The sequence below is a fragment of the Drosophila nasuta genome, chromosome 2L (assembly GCF_023558535.2).
Source record: "Drosophila nasuta strain 15112-1781.00 chromosome 2L, ASM2355853v1, whole genome shotgun sequence".
Lineage (NCBI taxonomy): Eukaryota > Metazoa > Arthropoda > Insecta > Diptera > Drosophilidae > Drosophila > Drosophila nasuta.
The window spans coordinates 23,730,241-23,751,928 of NC_083455.1; the positions used below are offsets into that span (position 1 = coordinate 23,730,241).

The 21,688-nt window shown below is 35.0% G+C and overlaps 3 protein-coding genes and 1 pseudogene across 3 annotated transcripts; 2 read left to right on the forward strand and 2 right to left on the reverse strand.

The window, feature by feature from the left end:
- The first annotated feature begins 1,107 nt into the window (after window positions 1-1,107).
- LOC132790418 (uncharacterized) lies at window positions 1,108-1,784 on the forward strand. The gene is made up of 2 exons (XM_060798929.1): window positions 1,108-1,478; window positions 1,544-1,784. The coding sequence occupies exons 1-2, from the start codon at window positions 1,234-1,236 to the stop codon at window positions 1,668-1,670; spliced, it is 372 nt and encodes a 123-aa protein (XP_060654912.1). The 5' UTR covers window positions 1,108-1,233; the 3' UTR covers window positions 1,671-1,784.
- A 767-nt stretch (window positions 1,785-2,551) lies between these two features.
- Window positions 2,552-3,761, forward strand: LOC132798761 (uncharacterized). The gene is made up of 4 exons (XM_060810730.1): window positions 2,552-2,778; window positions 2,833-3,155; window positions 3,260-3,309; window positions 3,362-3,761. Exons 1-4 carry the CDS (start codon window positions 2,701-2,703, stop codon window positions 3,403-3,405), a joined length of 495 nt encoding a protein of 164 aa, XP_060666713.1. The 5' UTR covers window positions 2,552-2,700; the 3' UTR covers window positions 3,406-3,761.
- Window positions 3,762-6,028: 2,267 nt separating this feature from the next.
- Window positions 6,029-7,892, reverse strand: LOC132790391 (uncharacterized). Its single transcript, XM_060798893.1, has 4 exons — window positions 7,739-7,892; window positions 6,511-6,764; window positions 6,372-6,442; window positions 6,029-6,321 (listed from the first exon to the last, which is right to left on the reverse strand). The coding sequence occupies exons 1-4, from the start codon at window positions 7,781-7,783 to the stop codon at window positions 6,248-6,250; spliced, it is 444 nt and encodes a 147-aa protein (XP_060654876.1). The 5' UTR covers window positions 7,784-7,892; the 3' UTR covers window positions 6,029-6,247.
- A 10,141-nt stretch (window positions 7,893-18,033) lies between these two features.
- Window positions 18,034-18,976, reverse strand: LOC132798163 (zinc carboxypeptidase-like; annotated as a pseudogene).
- Window positions 18,977-21,688: the final 2,712 nt, after the last annotated feature.

Genomic DNA, 21,688 nt, shown 5'->3' on the forward strand with positions numbered 1-21,688 from the left:
TACATATTGTCCCGCTTAAGTGCAAAACAAAGTAGCAACCCCTTCCGTTAAACGAAGTATAAAGGAAGACGTTGCTCGAATACAAGTCTAACAGAAGAGGTTGCTACTTTCGAACTTAAGCAAAAGAAGATGTAAGTACGGCAAGTAGCAACTTCTTCCGTTATACTTTAAGCGACAACTAGAGTCGTCTTCTGCTATACTCACCTTAAACGGAAGAGGTTGCTACTTAGTTTTGCACTTAAGGGTGAGAATATGTAAGAAAGCCAAAGGATAGAGTGAAACAAAAGAAGTTGCTACATCTAATAGATAGCAGTGTAGTAGCGTTCTCTTCTGTTTAAGGATGAAACGGAAGCAGTTGCTACTGATCGCGAAATGCATAACAGAAGTTGCTTGAATATAGGAAGACGAAAACTTTAAAGGAAGAAGTTGCTAGATCTAGTATGAAGTAGGTTAACTCTTTTGCTTAAAAGAAAGCAGTTGCTAGTGACAACTATACATAAGTATGTACCTCTAAGTATAGCAGGAAACGTTGCTTGAATATTAGGCTGGGAAAATACATATAAGCATAAATTGATGACATGTTAGAATTGAGTATGTTAGACAGAAGAAGTTACCATTAAGCTAAAACATTCTTTTTTAGCGCTATAAGTAAGGCAGAAGGCGTTCCTTGAATGCAAAGGGACTAAATATTGAATTAGACTACTTTTAATTTAAACTGAAAATGATCAAATTTAATAAATGAATTCATAAACTGAAGACATTATTGTTTGCATTTTGTTTAATTAAGTTTTAAGTCTAATACTCATGACATTAATTTTTGCATTATTATATTATTAAGCTTCAAGTCTAATACCATTAATTTAATCATAGCAATATTTACAGCGCTAATATTTTATTTAGCTAACAGTTAAAGGTATTTTATTATTGCAATATTTACAGCGCAAATATTTTATTTATTATTATTACAATATTTAGTGCATTACTACTTATTTGAGTTAAGTCAGTCTAATCATCTAAGTTACTTACAAGTTTTATTTTTTCGTTCATCAAGTTGGCTTTGAGATCGACTCAAAACTAAAATGCTATAACACAAAGCAGAAATCCTCACTTTTAGTTCACATTTCGGTCAGGAAAGAGTCTAAAATAAAAACCAAAAAAAAAAACTTATAAATTTAGATATTTTCTAAATTTCAAATTATTTTCTGCGGAGAAAAGCCAAAGCATTTTTGAGTCATGGAATACGGTAACGGAAACGGTCAATATCAATCGATGGAAGGTTATGGCATGTCTGCTCCCGATGGACAATGCCCGGAGATAGGTCAGGATTACGATCAGTCTCGCTGCTATGGCGGTGGCTCGCAGTACGACGACTCTAGGGGCTATCAAAGCAGTTGCGCATCCTTTGGTGGTCCTGGCTATCGCAGTCCACTGCGCTACAACAAAGTGATGCGCGAGATGAACTCTCGCAATGGTCTTTAGTGAGTTTGCATAGAATAGTTGATAAAGCATATTATAATCATTATTATTTTTACTCCTCGAATAGCGCACCATCGGATCGCAATGGCCCTGGCAGAGGCAATGGCGATTATTACAACTCGCTGCCCGGAATTGGAGGATATGAAAGTCAAGCCTATCAGCCTCGTAATTCTGGCAATAATCCCTACTATTAGACGTCGTCGTCTTCGTCTGCTTGTATTCCTTGGCCTAAAAGATTTTATTTTACAATTCGACATGTTCACACAATATAAAATTTGCAATTAAAATTATTTTCTAGAAATATTCAATTTTATTTTTTGCTATTTACTGGAAATTGATGTTAATGTTACATTATTTATGTAGATCCATAACGGATAAAACGGATTGTTCAGCATTTGTTCAAATTTGTAGTAATAATAATATGCTGTAATTATAGTTCGACTTCAAATTCAAATTTTCTAGGATTTTATTTATTATATCGAATACTAAATTCAATAGAAAAAGAGTATTGGCTTCTGAGGCCTTCGATTTGAAAAAAAAATCTGTACTTATTATATATTAAGTTTTGTTTTGATTATAAAGAATAGAATTATAGAATTTATATTTATTGTATTATTTATTTATGCATCGTATACATGAATATAGCTGATGTTATTTATCAATTTGTCAATTGATTCAGTAGCATGTGCACAAATTATGTAAAATAAAGTTGCTATAATTTCTCGGAATGTTCTAGGAATTATCAATGATGTTTTGTTTTGGAATAGTTTTAATTTATTTTATATAATATTTTAATATTAGAGCAGGCTTAGCGGAATCTATCGATTCAGCAGGCAATTTTATAATCTATTCTAATTACATTTCAACTGAATGCTTGAGCTGTCATAAGAAGCTAGACAGTATTGCAAATGAATTTGATATTTAAGAGAATGAAGTGACATATTAAAAGAAATATTCTTATTAAAAATAATTTTATGCATTTTGCCTCTTTATTCAAAAGCTAATCGCCATCTCAAAAGCATCAATCTAGTTAGCTTTTCAACTCGCTTAACACCTTTGAATAAATTTAACAAAAAGATGTTTTAGTATTCGATCAGAAATTGTAGTTCCGAGACCTTCCAATAATTTTTTCCAATTTCTTTTTTTTTTTTGGCTACAAAATTAAAAGTACATAATTTTTGTTGTGCTTGAATCTGCCTGCCCACAATAAATTGAATTGTCATTATGGATTATGTTAATAATTATGCGCAAATCGGAGGCTACGGCATGTGCATGCCGCCACCGCAGCTTTATTATCCCGAGGTATAGTTAATAATCTTATAAGGTATCCAATTTAAATGACTTTTGATTGCTCAGATGAATGGCGGCAAAGGCTATGAGCAGGGATCGGCAATGGATGTGTTGAATCCGCGTTACGAGAGCAGTTACTATAAGGATGGGAGAAAGCGCAATTATTACGATGGCGGAGATTATAATCAAGGCGGCGGACACAAAGCCGAACCCATTGATCTAAATCATTTCTACGATGGCGGCGATTTCAAGCATCCGAGCGATCGAGATAACAGACACGATGTCGACTATGGATCGCAGCATTATTTTGCAAACAGTCCTTCTGCCTATCGTCGCTATGCTCAAGAGAATCGTCGTTGCAAGGAGATGCATGCTAGGAATGGTCTTTAGTGAGTTCTCTTTTAAAATATAGATCTCTTTTTTTTTTTATTATTATATTATTAGATTACATTACTTTTATAACTTTATATTAAATTATTTTGTATATTTACAGCTCGCCCAGGGATAGCTCTTACAGGCATAATACCTATCCCAACTATAGCGGTAAGTTTATGTCAAATTATTCCATCCAATAATTTTAATAATCCTCTTGCAGATGACATTACCCGAGGGAGCTCAAGGGACTCTTATTGGCAGTGATCACATTACAATACATAATAATCTTACTTATTGAATAGACGTGTAGTATATATTTATAGTATACAAAGTCATGCTCGTTGTACTTGGTCATGTTGGGTTTAACTATTCGTTCTATATGTATTGCCGCTGACGCTATCCGCTATACGATATCAGATTCTACGGATATGGAGCCAGAATTTTGCTGTAACAGATTGACATATATACAATTGCATTTTCGATTGACAAATTTGAGAAAGTGAAATTAACTGCAGACGGAAGCCCACTTCTGAAATTTTGTGAATATTATCAGATGACTTAACTGCTTGTACGCAAGCTCAATTCTTTTTGGTTTTATCGAATAAAAATAGAGTTCAGAATACTGATTTTTTTATTAGAGAAAGAATTTGAATATATTTTTATATTTATATAAATTATATTTAGTGCAGAAATTAATATTGTAATTTGAAGGTAGAGCTCGATTTTTATTATATACAATACAGTAACAGGTTATCACTGAAACTGAGGCCTATTTTGAGGCAAAAAATAAATCGTTCTACAAAAGTGGTATTGGAATATTACAGCGGCTCAGATTGCGATGCTCTTGATGAAAGTAAAGCTAATTTTGAACCCAAAAAAAAAAAGTGTTTTCTTTGCATTTAGGCAATATTGATTTCGCTCTTAAATTTATGTATTCACACTATTGAGGTATGAACATACCAAATAACTTGGAGAATCAAGAATGGACTTTACTTGGGGCTCAATTATGGCGTTAAATATTTTTCATGAAGTCCCAGTTTAAATTGGCCATAAAAAGCGTTAAAACGGAGTTTAGAATACTGATTCGATTATTATTTAGAATAAAAAGAATTGTAGAGTTTCTAACACATTTACAATTGAGTTCCGACTACTGATTGATAGAATTGCTTTTGTTTTTACGTCTTCTTAATGAGGAGTACTTTTCACTCATTTAAAATGGAGTTCAGAGTACGGATTGTTTTTAATTAGAAATGTTCAATTCAATTGTTACAATCTATATTACATTTTAGTGTGCATTCAAATTTTGCAGTTGATTTGCAATACGTATTCTTTGATTATAAGAATACTGATTAATTTGTCCAACATATAATTTTTAGCATTTAAAATGGAGCTTAGAATACTGATTGATTTTCATTTGATAGAATTGCCACAGATTTTTAGTCAAGTTTAGTGTGGCGCACTTTTTACGCATTTAAATTTAGCAAATATAGAAAGCAAAGCACTGGGAATGGGTAACGGTAATTAACGTGTGTTTTATGGCCATTTGCCACAGGATAGAAACACTCGCAGCAGCAGCAGTCGTAGTTAGAGGCTGAGGAAGAACCCATCGGATGGTTTTGTTTTGTTTGTTGCTTGCATTGAGAGCAAGGCGTCCCAAACCAAAGCGAATGCAATGAAGGATTAAAATAAGAAAGATGTGCAAATAAAATATTTTACAAACGGACAACGAGGACAACTTTTGCAGGGTTTTCAGAGTGTGTGTGTGTGTGTGTGTGTGTGTGGGACAGGCTTTTGTGTGCCATTTGAGGGGAGGGGGAGGGGGGAGGGAGCAAGGTGACGGTCCGAAATGCGAACGGAACATGTCGATGGGGGTGAGCGACGACGACGACGACGACGAAGCCTGGACAAACAACAATGGCAACCGGACTCCACTTTCTCTCTCTCTTTCTCTCTTTTTACGAGTCTCTCTTTCGCTGCATGGGAGCATTGTCAAAATAAATCAATCGGTTTTATGTTGTTTCTGGAATTTTTGTTTGCTGTTTTGCGACTTTGTTGCCTCCGTCGACGTCAGGAAGCGGCAGCCGGTGTGGCCAAGGGAAGAGTAAGAGAAGGATTTGCCTTGCAACAGCGCCAGCTTGTGGTGGCATAAATCAGTTGGACATTGGACGCATTTATGAAAGGATAAACCACTCACACACACACACACTTAGCTCATAAAAATGCATAAGTTGAATGCGACGGTGTAAATAAAAATACAAATTTTGAAGCGAAGAGCATTCGCTGCTGATCTTGTTCACCCTTCGCCTCCGTCTCCGTTTTTGATTTATCTCGAAGGGAATTAAGATGTCTCAAAAGTTGCCACGGGCAACATTAAAGGAGTCGCAGCATAATCGCTGCAACTTCCTGCGGCAAGGAACGAAATGGAATGGAACAGCGTTTGGGGTGGGGAAAAAGGACCAAACGCAAACTTTCGACGATGCTGTCGTTTTCTTTGGCTCGCTTCTGCAGGACGTCTAAAGTGATTTCCTTTTAGCATTTTCAAAAACTTTCACCAAAAGGTGTTTACTTACCCACACACACATACTCGCACACACATTCGCTCTCTCTTTCTAACTCACATGTGTGTCTAATGAAGCAAATTCTGAAGCGCATTTGTGTCCTCTGGCCGCAACTCTTTTAATCCCTAATAACTTTTAAGCAAGTGACTTTGCACACACACACACACACACACACAAAATGTCCAAATTCATCATCCTTTCACGCAGTTTTGTAGTTGTTTTAGATGTGCTTTCGGGGTGGACACTCGAGGATGAAAGGCTAAAATCTCGAGAGCTCTCGAAAACTTGCCGCCTTAACACATCATTAGCAAATTGCGAAGCGAAAACTATTCTAGGTTGATACGATTTTAATTCTACGATATTATATAAACTAAAAACCATCCACAATCATAAAAAGTACATAATCCAAACGCATTTTGTGCGACACATTCAACAATTGCCAAGCCGCTGCAGCATCACGTGGTCATCAAACTGGAATAAAATTACACCTAAGGTCGATGCTCTTCAGCTCGGCGAGTTCTGAATTCTGTATCAACTCTGTCGCTTTTTTAGAAAAGCCAACGATTGCGCATTGGATGCTGCTGCTGCTGCTGCAGACGAGGCTGTTCATAATTGCCTAAACCTGAAAAGGAAATATGAAATATCTTTATTGAAATAGTGAAGAAAACTCACCTGGCAGCGAATTGTAATAGTCGCCACAATCAGCGCGAGGTGGTTGAGTTCGAGTTGCTGCTGTAGCAGAGCTGTAGAGAGAAAGAGAGACAGTGAAAAAGAAATATCTGTAAAACATCTTTCACTCCTTTTTGCTTACCCGAGTCCATTTCGTGCATTTAGATTTCTAGTTCCAACTGAAGAAGCCCGTTGTCGATTACTGCGAGCTGGGGCACGTTGTGGAGCGACTGCGTCAAAGGATTGCGGAGCATTTGAGTACGTGGAGACGCCCACGGGATTGTAAGTGTCGTGAGGACGATCGACACGTCCGTGGGGCTCAAGCATCATCATGTGGGCTTCATCCTCTGGCTGCTCACAACGATAATTTGTTTGTGCGATATATTGATGATAACACTGCAAAAAGAAGCATTTAAATTTTGATTAATAATACTTTCACTATTTTAAATTGTAATTGATTAATTAAAGTAATTCTTTCTTTTAAATATGTGATTAAGAGATTGAAATGAAAAATACTTTTATGATTAAATTATGATAATTTGTTTATGCGATATATTGATGATAACACTGCAAAAAGAAGCATTTAAATTAAGATTAATAATAATAATATAATACTTTCATTATTTTAAATTGTAATTGATTAATTAAAAAAGTAATTCTTTCTTTTAAATATGGGATTAAGAGATTGAAATGAAAAATACTTTTATGAATTTTACTATGATTAAAAAGCAAAAGAACTTTTATTACATTCATACTTTTAAATGATTAATAAATGATTAAAAAGAAATTCTTGTAAATTATGCTTAAAAAAAAGGAACTTCTACTCATTTAAGTTATAAATAAAAATAAAGAAAAATCATTATTAAAATATGATTAAAAAGACAATAATTTAATACGTTCATGCTTATAAATTTGATTGAAAATTAAGAAAAACTCTTAATACTTTCATGTTTTTGAATTGAAATTTAAATGATTAAATAACAGAAAATTCTATAAAATTGTATTCTATTAAATCATGATTAATACTTTCATTCTTTTAAATTATGCTTATAAAGAAAGAAAAGCTTTTAAAATTTGAATTTTTTTAATTATGATGAAATGATTAAAAATAAAGCATTTTCGTGTTTTTAAATTATGATTAAATTCCTCAAACTTTCATGTTTTTTAAAAGATAATTTTATACCAAATATTAAGTTCTTTCCTTTAAATTGTAATTTAATGATTTACAAAAATAAGAAATTCTTTTTATTTTTATGCTTTTAGATATGAAAAATTATTAATACTTTCATGCTTCACAAAAAGAAAAATTATATTCTATTAAATTATTAAATGATTAAAAAGAATAAAAATTGTTAATATGTTTGGCTTACATCAATTTCGTGATCATCAATGCGGGACATGATGTACGAGTCCATACTAAATTTTGAATTTGAGCTATAGAGGAATTTTAAAATTTTTCGATAAAACGAAAAAAAGATTATTGCTGACCGAAACTATGAACTAAACTAAAGTTACAGACGGCAAAAAAGGAGTTAAGTAAAAATTGTGTGTTCTAATTTTCGTAGATTACTAGATTACAAAATTAAAGTTGAAAATACTTGAAATTTCCTCATTTAAAAATGTAATTGAAAATGTAAAGAAGGCTTCGAGCGTATTGTAAAGATGAGCTGGACAAGTGACTCGACTCAAAGACTGAACGACAATTGTTGGATATCCTGCTTAAGGACACCCCCAACTCAAGCAAGCAACTCTTCTCCCCTCTCCTGTTCCCCTTCCCCTTCATCGCTGATTCGCTCATATTTAGCTTGTCGCCCCGTATAGAAAGTGGCGGTGTCATAAATTAAAACTTAAACTTTTGGAAATGTCAAGTATAAAACGGTAAATCTCCGCACACACATACACACATAGAGAGCGAGGCACACACCCACCACACACACACACACACACACACACACACATACACATTCGCAGCCGTCTGTTGGAAATGAATTGCAGCCAAAGAGCTGGGCAAAGAGATGCGATGCAAGATGAGGAGAGGAGTGGAGAGGGGGGGGGAGGGAGGGAGGGAGAAACTATGGCCGGATGGAATGGACGCCCATTGAATGCGCATGTTTTAGTTTTCGGGCGCTTGGCACCAGATACAACGACGATGAAGGCGGTGAGGAGCTGAACTCTAGGTCTGAAAAACTATACAGGGAAACCAAGAAAAAGCACAACAACAAGGCACAGAATGTAGAAAGGAGGCAGAGGAGGGGTAGGGGGGGGGAAACTCCACCCGTTTCACATAAATTTTGGGGAAAAGCAAACTTACAGATTATCCGCATTTAGTTGTAAAGGTTCCACAAAATGTGTTGTATATCATTTTGGCTGGACTTTTGAAAGATGAAACTTGCTCCAAGTTGTTGTTGTTGTTGTTGTTGTTTCTGTTTCTGTCGATGATTTACATTTGATTTACTTTCACTGGCCTCAGCTAAGAGGAGAAAACTTTCTGCTCTGCTCATTTGCAATAAATTCCAATACTAACTCCGGTCAGTATCTAAATTTTCTAATCATCATAAAATCTTGTTATCATTTTCATAACTCGAGAAGCTGCAAAACAAAAAAAAAGAAAACAATCTAAAAAACTTGACACATTAAGCGGTGAAATTTACTATTTGTAAAATTGGCGGCGCGCGTTGGAAAAACATTTAAGTAAAATTTATGAAAATTAAAAACCAAAACCAAAACCTAAACAACTTTTTGGTCATTTGAGAAATTTAATTGATCGCATAAATTCCTTGAGTGGATGCTGCAACAACGACAACCACAGCAATAACCACAGCAATTTATGTCAATTTTCCATGGAGAGTTTTCCTCCCCCCCCCTCAAAAATAGAACTCGACCTCATCCCGCTCCTGAGACGAATGAAGTGTAACCGCGAACATAATCAAATTTCCTTTTCGGCCATCGTGTTGAGCTCAAGCATAAGTTCTTGCTCCCTCCTCCTTCTCTTCCTCCCTCTCTCTGCCAACACCTGTCCAGGTCTTTTGCTTTTGTTTTTTGAGGGTGTCTTGGACCAACTTCTCGCTGCTGCTCCGTTGAAAATTGCCATCTTAATTTGAAAACAATTTCGTGGCTTGCTCATTTTCCTTCACTTGCTGCATTTTTATATTTTCTTTTTTTTTTGCGGCACATAAACATTCATTTCTCTTGGGGGGAAGCAAAAAAAAAAATCACAAAAGTTTCTTTACAACAGAATATTTATAATAAAATATAAAACTACGCGTTGAAGAAGCTTGAAAGCAATTTGTATTACAAATAATGGATTTTGTGTCTATTTTAGATATTGTAGAGATTAAAACCCCATAAAATCTTAATTTTATAAGAAATGCGGCTTATAATAAGACATAATTATATCAAATACTCGTATATTTTAAGTTCTGCATTTACTTGAGGCATGGAATTGTTTAATACACCAATCATATAATCTAAGTTTTCTATGAAATGCGATTATAAGATTCTAATAATAATAATTTTAATAAATATTTAAAATAAAGTATAAAATAAAAAAAGTAATATAGCTTTATTAAGTTGTTTCACTTAATACCTCATTTTTAACATAGATTATACATATATTCTGCGTCTGTTTTACGTATTGTATAGTTGAAACCCGAAATCACATAATTTAAGTTTTCTTAGGAATGATATTTAATAGTATATGATATTTTAATAATATAAATAGATTTACAAAAATATATAAAATAAATATGTATATTATTTTTTATGAGATTAATTTAATGTTTAATTTTGGGTTATAAATAAACGATAAAGAAAGGATTCAACAAATACATAAATTATGAATATATACATAAATATTTCCATTAAAGTCACAAAAGTCGCTAATTAAAATAAATCCTATTTTATGTAGCTACACAGAAAATAATAATTTACAAAAATCAAGTCTTTTCGGCTGGATTGAAGCTCGAATTTTCAAGTATGCATTCAGTATAAATCTATTAAATTAATTCAAATGATCTTTGTGTTAAGCATTGTCCAGATTATGGCACAGCTTCGGACTTAATTCGGATTAGATTTCTGTGTTTTTATTTTCGTTTTTACTTCTTTAAATAGTTTATATTTAATCGGAATTGTTTAATTTGTACAGGTGATAAATTCAGTAATCAGAAATCTATTCGGCATAATAAATATGGTTTTCTATACCTTATCATATTTTTGGGGGGGTTGATAACTTTTTCCTAAAATAGTAGATTCTGCGAATGCTTGGCATGAATATTAAGTTACGTCTTGGAGCATATTTACGGCAAGAAGTGAATTTAGTTGCGGCTAGCCGACAAATTTAGTTGTCTCACGGAATTAAGTGAAGTTTGGCTTTTTATGAAACGATAAATTTGTGTATTTAAAGATTGTGCGGATCGCACTGGACAACAGCAGAAGCAAGAACTGAGTGGGAAACATGTGAAGAGAGAGAGAGAGACGCTTTACTCCCCCCTTTGGCTGGATGGAGGCAAGCATCCCGTGCAGGAAATAGATTAAACTGAGCAACACTTGCGCCATTTGGTTTCCTCTTCCGACGCAGCCGCTGGTTAAATATTCAGTGTCCCCGCACGGAATTCTCCAGCGAATGCGAATCACAAGCACACACCGAGATCTCCCCTCGCTCCCTTTTTAGCTTCAGCTTTGGCTTCCCATTTGCCAAGTCTTGACAGCCAACGGCATAAACTTTTTGAATCTTATTTGTAAAAAAAAAAAGCAGAAGGAACTTGCTGTTGTTGTTGTTGTTGGGGTTGCCCATGTTCTATGTTCTTTTGCTGGCGTCGCGTAACAATTTCCGTAACCTCATAGGCCGCGACCCGTCTCCCCCCCGCCCGGGGTCACCCCTTCGCCTGACTGCATTAAATAACTTTCAATTTGAGCCAAGAACTCGCGACTAGGCAGCAACAGCAACAACAACAGCAGCAGCAGCCTATTAGCCCCCAGAGCCAACGGACACTGACACCGTGGACCTCTTTTCTTTCTTTCGCCACACTCGCCACGGAGTCATTTGGCAGTGGAGGGAGGAGAGGGGAAAGGGAGCTTTGGCTAACACGATTTGCGCCTGGCAAACATCGACAATTTGTGGACTCGGGTTCCGGTGTGTTTATTAGTTCATTTTGAACTTGCGAATGCAAATTACACGCTTGCCATCCACTGACCAGCTATAGAAAGCAAGCAAGCATCGAAGTTGTCTGCCTTTGGGGTAACTGCCGCGACCTCGCTTAGCTTGAGATCCTCTGGCTCTGTTTATGGCAGTTGTCCATGCCATATTGTTGATGATTTTAGCAGAAGAAGAAATGGAGAGGTAAGATTACCTATAGTTCTTTGCTATATTTGAAATAGTTGTATTATAATCTTTAAAGTGGAGTCTACAGGAGATTTTACAGGAGATCGTTAGGTGGAAGTTTTTACTATCTATGCCAAATATAAAACTTCTGTTAATTATCTTTAAGGTAAAGCAGTTTACAGGCTAGGTAGAGGTCAGTCATTAATATACATTTTCTTTTGAAACTTTGGAATCTTCTGTAGGAGTATGGACAAAAATTCAGTTCTACTTAAGCTATATACAATTGTGTATGGATAGAATGCATTGGGAGCCTTAGAAAACATTTAACCTATACATTTCAAAAGGGAACATTCTACAGGGTAACTCAATTATTACCTGAGCAAGCTTGAAATATTCTTCTGTCTATAATCCCTAAAATAAAACAGTCTAAGGAGTATCTTAAAGTCAATTATTAAGTTCTACTTACATTAAGAAAATTTGCATTATTGATTGCCTTATTTGAAATAATTCTAGATAAACTAGATGCATAACTGGTGAATTATATTATCGAGTAAGGAATGAATTATTCTGGAAAGTTCAAATTCAATCTGTAGAGTATTTTCGATAGAGATCAATCATTAAGTACACTTCATGTTGAGTAAATTTGCTTGGTTGATTACCCTATCTATTTATATAAATTCCACTTTAGTGGACATTCTTCAACTTCTTCCCCATAATCTGCTCTGCCTCTTCCCTGTCAAGAGTGCAAGCATCACATTGGGCCATACATGACCATAATCGACTCCATTCCCAGCCTTGTGTCTGTCTCCTGTCGCTGCAGCTGTATCTGTGATCCTCGGACGAAGGCGAAGGCGAAGGAAGCGGCATTTGGCAGCTAAAAAAGTACTTTATTTGTTTTGGGAATTTAGCGAATGAATGCGCATTTCAAGTGGCACGAACTGAAGATGAAGTTTATTTTATGGAGGCAAAGTCTCGAGTCTCTTCTTTCTGCGTTGCCAGCTGCCGTTCCACACGTGTGTGTAATCAAATAATTTCACCCAAAAATCGAGAAATTATTACGAGTGCATTTTTACAAATTCATTTTCAGTTTTCCACACAAATCCGCCAAGGATTCTTCTCCGTCTTCTCTCTCCTCTTGCCACACAACAAACTTGGAGCAAAGCAAGGACAACATTTTGGGAGGAAAAAGTTGCTCGCATTCAGCATGCAAAGTGGCTCTCGCAGCATCGAAGGATGTGTGGATTTTCCGGCATTTTGGCGGCGCGCCCCTTTTGTTTATTTCTTTGAGATGTGGCAGCAAACGAACAAATGTCTCCCACCTCTCCTTTCCCTTCCCCTCTCCTTATGTTTGATTGTAGAAACTAGTCGGAGACTCTCGATTCCGAGAGTTTGTTTGTGCCTGGAGTTGCATTCCATGCCAGGCCAGGCCAGGACATGCAGGCGGAGATGCTTGCAGGACACGTGTGGAAGTGCCACACACAGTTCCTGTCCTCTCCCTTCACTCCTCACCCACCTCACCCTTCGCTCGTATCAATTGTGTGTGATGGTCAAAAGTCATTTCAACAGCACTAAATTATTATTATCTTCAAGAAGTTTCACATGCTCGACAATCATCCAAAAATACTCTCTGCCTCTCCACCTGCCGCCTGCCGCCACGCCCCCATTCCCTGCTCCCACAGCACTCATAAAGGATGCGTTTGCATTGCATTTGTGTAGTCGCATGGAATGTTTTGATGTTTGCCCAAAACTTTCTTCTCCCGGCAAAGGCCAACATAAATATAAAATAAAAAAAATTATCAACCAAATCCAGATAAATCCCATTTAGTAACTTGTGAAATAAATATTCAAATATTTCAATTTGAAAGGTGCTCTCTTTAAGAAATAAAAAGAATTTTAAAATCTATATTTTAATATTAACGAGGTTAATGAAATAAAAATATTTAAAATATATTTATTATGTATTTATATTTTTCCCACCTGTGACCTATGTTAAGCAAGAAATGAAAGAATGATAGACTTCGAAAATTAATTAATAAAAATATAAAATAAATTTATAAATTAAATTTGCTAATTCAACAAAAATAATAAAATGTTTAATAGCAAATCCAAAAGCATTTAATACAAATATGTAAAATAACTATGTAAATTAGATTTTCTTACAGATAAAATATGAAAGGTTGAATAGAAAAAAAGTAGTTATAACATCTTCATTAAAAGCAGATTTCAAAGAAAATATAAAGGAACAGAGAAAAAAATTTTAAATAAATCTATTAATAATATATATATTTTTTTTAAATACTTTTAGATTTTGCACTAATCAAATTTAATAAATAGTTGCTTTAAGCACTAAAATGTTTACTAAATAAAAGTAATTGTAACACCTACAATAAGAGTAGATTCCAAAAAGTAAAATAAAGGAAATTAACTATAGACAAATATTAATAATTAGAATTCTAAAATATAATTATCAAAACCTGTGGTTCAAAATCTAATTGATTACCTTACGCATTAAACTTTCCCTGTAAAGCAACAGCAGCAAAAAAATGTAAATTGATTTAAGGAAATAAATTTGTGAAAATTGTTTTCTAGTTGCAGCAACTAATTAATAGAGATTTGATTAGCAGTCAGCGGCATTTGAATTTAATTGTGCGTAAAATGGTTTTAGTTTCGTACAAATTTTGATTGTGAGGTCGTAAATTGCAATTAGCTTAGCTAACCGAGCAATTTGCATAGAGTTTCAATTTAGAAGAATGCAGTAAAAAAAGAGAGAAGTACTTAGAACTTAGCACTTGGGCCAATTACATAAGAAAATTACTGAAAGATTTTCCAATTTGCTGTATGCGAATGCAACACAACAATTTGCAAAATGAAATCGGTTTTTGTGCAACCAAATGTGGCAGCAAACAAAACCAAAATCCAAGTGTCGCCTTTTGATGATGACTTTTCTTTTGCCTTTTTGCGGTTGCTTTTTCGCTTTTTCGGCAGTTGCTGCCATTCAATTCCAGAGATTTCCCGGCTAATTTGTTCTCTAATATCGTTTAGTTGTTATTAGACATTTCCGTTTTATTTTTGTTTAATTTTTCTGCTTTGCTTCCTTCATTTTTTTGTTTGTGTTTTTTTGGGTAATGGCAGCTGGCGCTAAGTGCCGCTAATTGAAATTTCGTTTGTTGCCACTTTTAATTGCGGCTTGCGACTTCTAATTCGACTGTCTCCTCTCTTTCAGCCATTACTGAGCTACATTTGTGCTTATTATTTTTTGGCTACATGCAATTAAAAGCAACTGTGTGCACGCGTTTCGAAGCTAATGCAAATCTTAGAAATAAATGCAGAGAAAATAACAAAAATAATAAGTGGGGAGAAACGTGTAATTTAAATGTATTTAAGTAAATATAAAAAAGTGAATTGAAATTAATTTGATGTTATTATTTTTTCTCCCGTTCCAATTAATTTTGCATACAAGCAAAAGTTTAAAATAAATGGTTTTATTTGTTAGCTCAACTAATTCTAATTAAGTTAAATGTGTGTTCAAATTAAAAATGTGACATGAGGCAACATTTCTAGCTAATTTATTTTATTATTATAGACTCCTGGAAAAACAACAAAATTCAACATGAAACTTAGGGTAATTTAACATTTATTTATTGTTATTTTAAGTATTCTTATTTTAGGAAAAGAAGTATAATATGAAGGAAACCTTATTTGAGAACAAAATTGACTTTTTAAAATATAAAAATAACTAGTAATTTATGAATATTAATTAATAACTACAACAAATGAACCTCGCAGCACAAAGCCAAAGAATTTCTGATCCTTTATATCCAAAGTGTACTAATATATTAGAATACTTAAATCTTAATGATCTAAAAGTTTGGCTTGCACTTTACTTGACTTTACTGTTGGCTTTGACTTATGCTGAATTCTATTTATACACTTTTCCGCAAAATGTATCACGTTTTAGACCCATACCCACACCTAACCATCATACATAGCATTAAAATTTCTAAAAAAATTTTTAATTTCAGATTCATTGTCTGTAAACCAGAAGGAGCACACTTAACATGGATTCTTCTTACATTTTAATCGGCCAACAAACATTTATAAAGCCGCACAGTTGCACACTTTGTAGGAAGGTCACTTGAAAGGCAGCCTGGAGGTGCTAAGTGCTACTCAAGGCCCAAGGTGCAGCACTATTCTCTGCTCTGTTATGGATAGATAACTCCAAGAAGGAGTTACCAAATGGAGGCGTCAACTAGAAGCACATGTTAATAAACTGATCATCCCTAAATATTAAATTAAATAGTTAAAACCCTAGTGTTATGGTAAAAAAAATGTACTCATATGTTTTTAAAATAATATATAACTCAATACTATAAAATAAAACTTGGCATTGCTTTCAAATTTAACTGAAAATTGTTCTTCACAACTATTTACAAGCTATTATAAAATCCGAAGGCCTCTGCAGCCAGTTCTTTAGAAATAAGTTAGTCTTAATTTTAATTATATCTAATATTTTTAAATAAATAAATTAAATAAAATTGTGTTGGTTGATCGATGGTTTTGGTCCTTGCGATCCTAACAATTTGTTTCCTTTACAAATGCAGCAAGATATGGCGAAGTTATGAGGGATTTTCATTTTATGAAAATATACTTGGCATTTGTGCCCCTAAAAGTATGCAATGTAAAACGAATAATACTAATATAGTATTCGTTTTTTAGCCATAACTCGGCGAAATCCTTAAGGATCTATAGAGGACATGCCTTTTTGTAATCAGAGAAACTAGGACTATTGATTGGCATTCAAGGATATTAAGAATATCTTAAGAAAAAAAAACTCAAATTTTTTCAAGGGGTAGGCATAGAAAATTTGTCAAAAACTCGAAAATTCCACTGTATCTCGGCCATTTGAAGGACGATAGGAACGTCCTTTGGCACAAGGATAGCTCTTTTCAATAAAAGTCGATTGACATACTAAAAGGGACGAATGTCCTGTAAAAAGCCAAGTTACAAGGACTTTTTTGTATACAGAAAATAGCGTATATCTCGGCCGTATCCTGTCCGATCCTTGCGGGCCATGCGTCAAACACAATCTCTTAGTGAGGCCTATGATCCTGCCTAAGGACATTCAAATCGTACCTTTGGTTCTCGAGTTATCCTGCAATTTTCAAATTCTGGCGTTTCCTCATGTGCCGCGGACCAAAAAATTACAAGTGTTGGATTCTTAGATGACCCCATAATTTTTTGATGCCAATCGATAGAGTTGGTCCCTGCGATCCTAGCAATATGTGTCCTTTGAAAATGCGGCAAAATATGGCCAAGTTATGAGTGATTTTCATTTGATGAAAATACTTTGCATTGCTGCCCCTAAAAGTATGCAATGCAAAACGAATAATGCTTTTATAGTATTCGTTTTTTAGCCATAACTCGGCGAAATCCTTAAGGATCCGTAAAGGACATACCTTTTTGTAATCAGAGTATCCAGGACTATCAATTTGCATTCAAGGATATTACTGACTTTTCAAAGAAAGGCACCTCAAATTTTTTCAAGGGGTAGGCATAGAAAATTTGGCAAAAAATCCATAATTCCGCCGTATCTCGGCAATTTGAAGGACGACTGGGATGTCCTTTGGCACAAGGATAGATGTTTTCAATAGAAACCGATTGACATACTAAAAAGGACGAATGTCCTGCAAACAGCCAAGTTACAAGGACTTTTTCGCATACAAAAAATAGCGTATATCTCGGCCGTATCCTTTCCGATCCTTGCGGGCCATGTGTCAAACACAATCTTTTAGTGAGGGTTATGATCCTGCCTAAGGACATTCAAATCGTACCTTTGGTTCTCGAGTTATCCTGCAATTTTCAAATTCTGGCGTTTCCTCATGTGCCGCGGACCAAAAAATTACAAGTGATGGATTGTTAGATAACCCCATAATTTGTTGATGCCAATCGATAGAGTTGGTCCTTGTGATCCTAGCAATATGTGTCCATTGAAAATGCGGCAGGATATGGCAAAGATATAGCTTGTTTTCGAAAATATATCCTATGTACACCCTAAAAGTATGCTATAAAAATTTAACTTTTCGGAGCCAGCTTGAAATTTGGCGCACCCTAAAAGTACGCTATAAAAATTATTTTTTCGGCGCCAATTTTAAATTTGATTTTTTTTAATAAACGATAAAAAGTGTTTTTTTTTAATATCATCTTAAGCAAGTAACGAAACATTAAAATTGCAACATTTTGCTTAGTTGTAACTGCCCAAGCAGTTTATGATATAAAACATTAAAATTACATCCTAAATTAGATGAATTTTAGTTTGAATATAGCTTAAATAATTTAAAACACCATTTATTTAAGAGCCAAATAGCCCAGCTTTTTACACTCAGCCAGCAAAGCTAAAATGCCAACCAATGTCTCCTCGGCATTTGGAATAATGAAAGCAGGCGGCAAGACAAAAGCAAAGGCTCCTCGTTCCCGCATTTTCATAGTGTAAGCTATTTTGATGCCCTCCTGATAGGCATAATCGTTAGTGGCACCGGATGACATGTCTAAAAGTAACTTGTTAAACAATTGTGATATATTACAAATATCCAATTACTCACAAAGTAATTTGGCTGTTGAGCCATAAGGCAAAGCTTCCACTGCATCAGCGTAAACTTTGGCCAATTGCAAGAGATCGTTGAAATTATCAGGAACCTCCTCATCTGTGTGGCCATAGGGAGAGAGCAGCACCTGGCTATAAGAGTGAGAGGCGAGTAGCACATTCACTTTATTTTTAACAGTGCCCAGATATTCAGCCAAGCCTTTGACTTCTGGCTCTGAAAAAGGATGTGTTCCAGCATAATCAAATTATCAAGGATCATCGGAGGCGCCGCCATTCTCAATCCAATGCACATCAAAGTTGCGATTGGCATCGGCGCCAATGCAAGTAGAGTGACTGACAGGTTGTCGCGTCTTGCGCCACATGCGATCCTAAAGAATAGTTATTAATATTTATATAATATTTAATCAGGCATTTAGAAACACATGCCTTCTCATGCGTGTAAACAAATCCATCAACATTCAGCACAGGCACAAAATACCAATCATGATTCTCAGCGAGTTCTCCTATCAATTCATCCTCTGAGCTCAACAACTCATTGATTAACCACGTTACTGTAGCTGAAGTAGTCCATCCTCTAGCATGAATATTGCTCTCAATAAACACTCCAGGATTGCCCTCTTTATAGGAGATCTTTATGCCTCTTATAGTGCGTCCTTCGTAGGATATATAGTCGTAGTAGAATTCAAATGAAAATTATCTTTGAATTCAGTGCCCAGAAACAGACATTTAAACTAAAAATTCAATGAAGTAAAATAAGGATTTTAATTCTGGAATATACAAAGCAATTTTAATGATATTTTAATTTTGATGTTTTTACACCAAGAATATTTATAGCTAATTAATTTCCTGGATATGAAGAGAACGCAACAAAGTAAAGTACAAAAAGGAATTAAATATTTTACTTTCAACTTTACATATGCATATAAAATAATGAATGAATTTAATGAAATTTTCTTTTTCTTTTTTATCTTGAAGTAAAAATCTAAACAGAATTTTGCTGATAATAACTTTTCAATATAAAAAGCCACATTTAAATTTAGTTAATGTAAGTTGTTGTTATACTTTTATGTGCTTCTATACTACGAATCAAAAGAAATATAAAGATAGTTCTCTAAGCAAAGCTTTTGCTGTAGCTAATTAGAGTAATTTCTGATGAGCAAGAAACTGGGCAATGTATGCTAAGCAAAAAAAAGAAGGGAACTAGAGTAAAGTAAACCGACTAAACATATGCTAAACACATGCAACTACTTAGCTAGTCAGATGGGAAGAGCAGCAGTAGTTACCCCTATCTACACCTGAGAGAGTGTGTGTGTGTGTTGAGGTGTGTTTGTGTGTGTGTATCCTTTGTCAATATTCATTATAAGAGTGCATACTTTTGGGGCGGCCAGTCATAAAGTTGGGCAAACGTCTCATAAAACGTGACGATAATCATAATTGATGCTCGAGCCCAAGCCAAATTGGCATGGTCAGGCTTGACGAGGGGAGAGGGAGGAAGGAGTGGGGGTGGACAGGTAAGTATTATGCGGGGGGGGATTTCAAATTGTAATTTAGTTTGCCTCCGCATCAGCATCAGCAGCTGCTTTGGCGTGTTAACCTCGTTCTTTGTTGTTTTTGCCAAATTAAGGGTAAAATTGTTAATTGAAATTTGTGTGTGCTGACAAGCAAAGAGACAGCGAGAGAAGCAGGAGTAAAAAGGGGGGGACAGGAGAGAAGCAATAGCTTTGCCCTTTTCCCTGGTCAATTTATTTGGTGTCCTGTTATTGTTGTCGCTGCTGCTTCTGTTGCTGCATTTCCATTTTGTGGCCATGTGTTGTTGCCTCCTCTTCTAATGATAAATCAATGCAACATATGGCTGTGTTGCTCCAACCTTTGGCTCACTGTTGTAAATTTGAAATCAATGTTGGCCGCCAGCACAAACAACAACAACAGCAACAACAACAACAGGACACTCAAGGACACACTGCTGCTGCATCTTTTTTCCTAGTTGTTTGTTTTTTTATTTTTATGCCTAAACGCATTTCTTTGGGGCTCGTAAATTGTTGCTGGGCGGCTGCTGTTTGTGCTGTTTGTGCCACACGTCGTCGTCTTGGACTCCAGAGAGAGAAAGCGAGTCTCGGACTCCGACTCGAGTCCGAGTTTCGGTCTCCACGCAATCCATTATTGTATTAATTAACAGGAACAGGATCACCAATCAGACGCTTGATTAATGATGTCACTCGGCGTCGTAAATCTCGATTTGAACATGTGCAAATTTCGGATGCAAATAAATGGAGATGCGCCTCGTTGCCTCCGCACACAAAGCAACACAATGCGGACCAATCCCAGGCAACGCCTTGGGCTCTGCTTTGAACATAATCATGCATTAGGCCAACACACAAACACACACACACACACACACTCCACCCTGGCTCTGACTTCCTTCCGCATGCTGAGGACAGCAGCCTGCAACAGACTTTGGGGCAACTTCAGCAGCAGCAACAGCAACTGCAACTCGACGGATGCATTAGCTGGCGATTGTGTTGCACTCACAGACGAGTCGAGTCGAGTCGAGTCGCCTGTTGCTTCCACACAAAATGTTGCAGCCTAATTAAAGGCTTTGTTTGAATGCCTAATAGTGCTGCAATTACAACTTCATTATGTTTATTTGCCTACTACTTTGCATTCTGAAGATTTTAAATATAAGTTCTTTACTTTTCGATTACTACATAAAATATGAACTATGGGGAAATAGTCTAGAATCACAATATTAAATAAAGATTCCATAGAATTTATATGTTAAATGTTGAGTGTCTAAAACAGATAAGAACTCAAAAGAACTTACATACATATGTGTTACATGTTAAGTAATAAAAAACAGATAACAACTCAAAGCATGTAAATGAGGAGAAAGTGAAGTTAAGTATACAAAGGAAATGAAAAATAACATATAGAAGAAAAAATGAAATTATATGAAGGAAAGAAAATCATCTACAGAAATTTAAAAGCTTCCACATTTAAAAAGATATTCGATTTAAGTAAATTTGTAAATAATAAATGCTGATGTGTTTGCTGGTAGCGCTTGAGAATTTCTGTAAATTAAATTCAGTATTTAATACTAAGTTTAATATAATAAATAAATATATAAAGTAAACATATTCGAAATCGACCAAATTGTCACAGCTTAGTTTGAAATATAAACTAAAAACCTAAATTAGAAAATACTTTTTTATATATAGAGAAAAAGGTTGACTTTTGTATAGAATAATAATTTGATAATCTACTTTGCATAAAGATAATATAAATATAAACTAATGTTCCTCTTCTAATGTTATGTCGTCTGCATTTAAGTTATTTGGAAATTAGAATTTGAAATTGGTTGATCATAAATTTACGTTAATTGCCAGCAGAGAACAGAGAGAA

Bases quoted from the DNA above. Each gene is read 5' to 3' on its own strand.
- LOC132790391 (XM_060798893.1), bottom strand. From the start codon at position 7,783: ATGGACTCGTACATCATGTCCCGCATTGATGATCACGAAATTGAT. The intron at 6,765-7,738 runs GTAAGCCAAACA...TTCTTTTTGCAG, and splicing joins TTGATGATCACGAAATTGAT to TGTTATCATCAATATATCGC. The intron at 6,443-6,510 runs GTAAGCAAAAAG...TTCTCTCTACAG, and splicing joins AATGCACGAAATGGACTCGG to CTCTGCTACAGCAGCAACTC.
- LOC132798761 (XM_060810730.1), top strand. From the start codon at position 2,701: ATGGATTATGTTAATAATTATGCGCAAATCGGAGGCTACGGCATGTGC. The intron at 2,779-2,832 runs GTATAGTTAATA...TTGATTGCTCAG, and splicing joins CGCAGCTTTATTATCCCGAG to ATGAATGGCGGCAAAGGCTA. The intron at 3,156-3,259 runs GTGAGTTCTCTT...GTATATTTACAG, and splicing joins CATGCTAGGAATGGTCTTTA to CTCGCCCAGGGATAGCTCTT.
- LOC132790418 (XM_060798929.1), top strand. From the start codon at position 1,234: ATGGAATACGGTAACGGAAACGGTCAATATCAATCGATGGAAGGTTAT. The intron at 1,479-1,543 runs GTGAGTTTGCAT...CTCCTCGAATAG, and splicing joins AACTCTCGCAATGGTCTTTA to CGCACCATCGGATCGCAATG.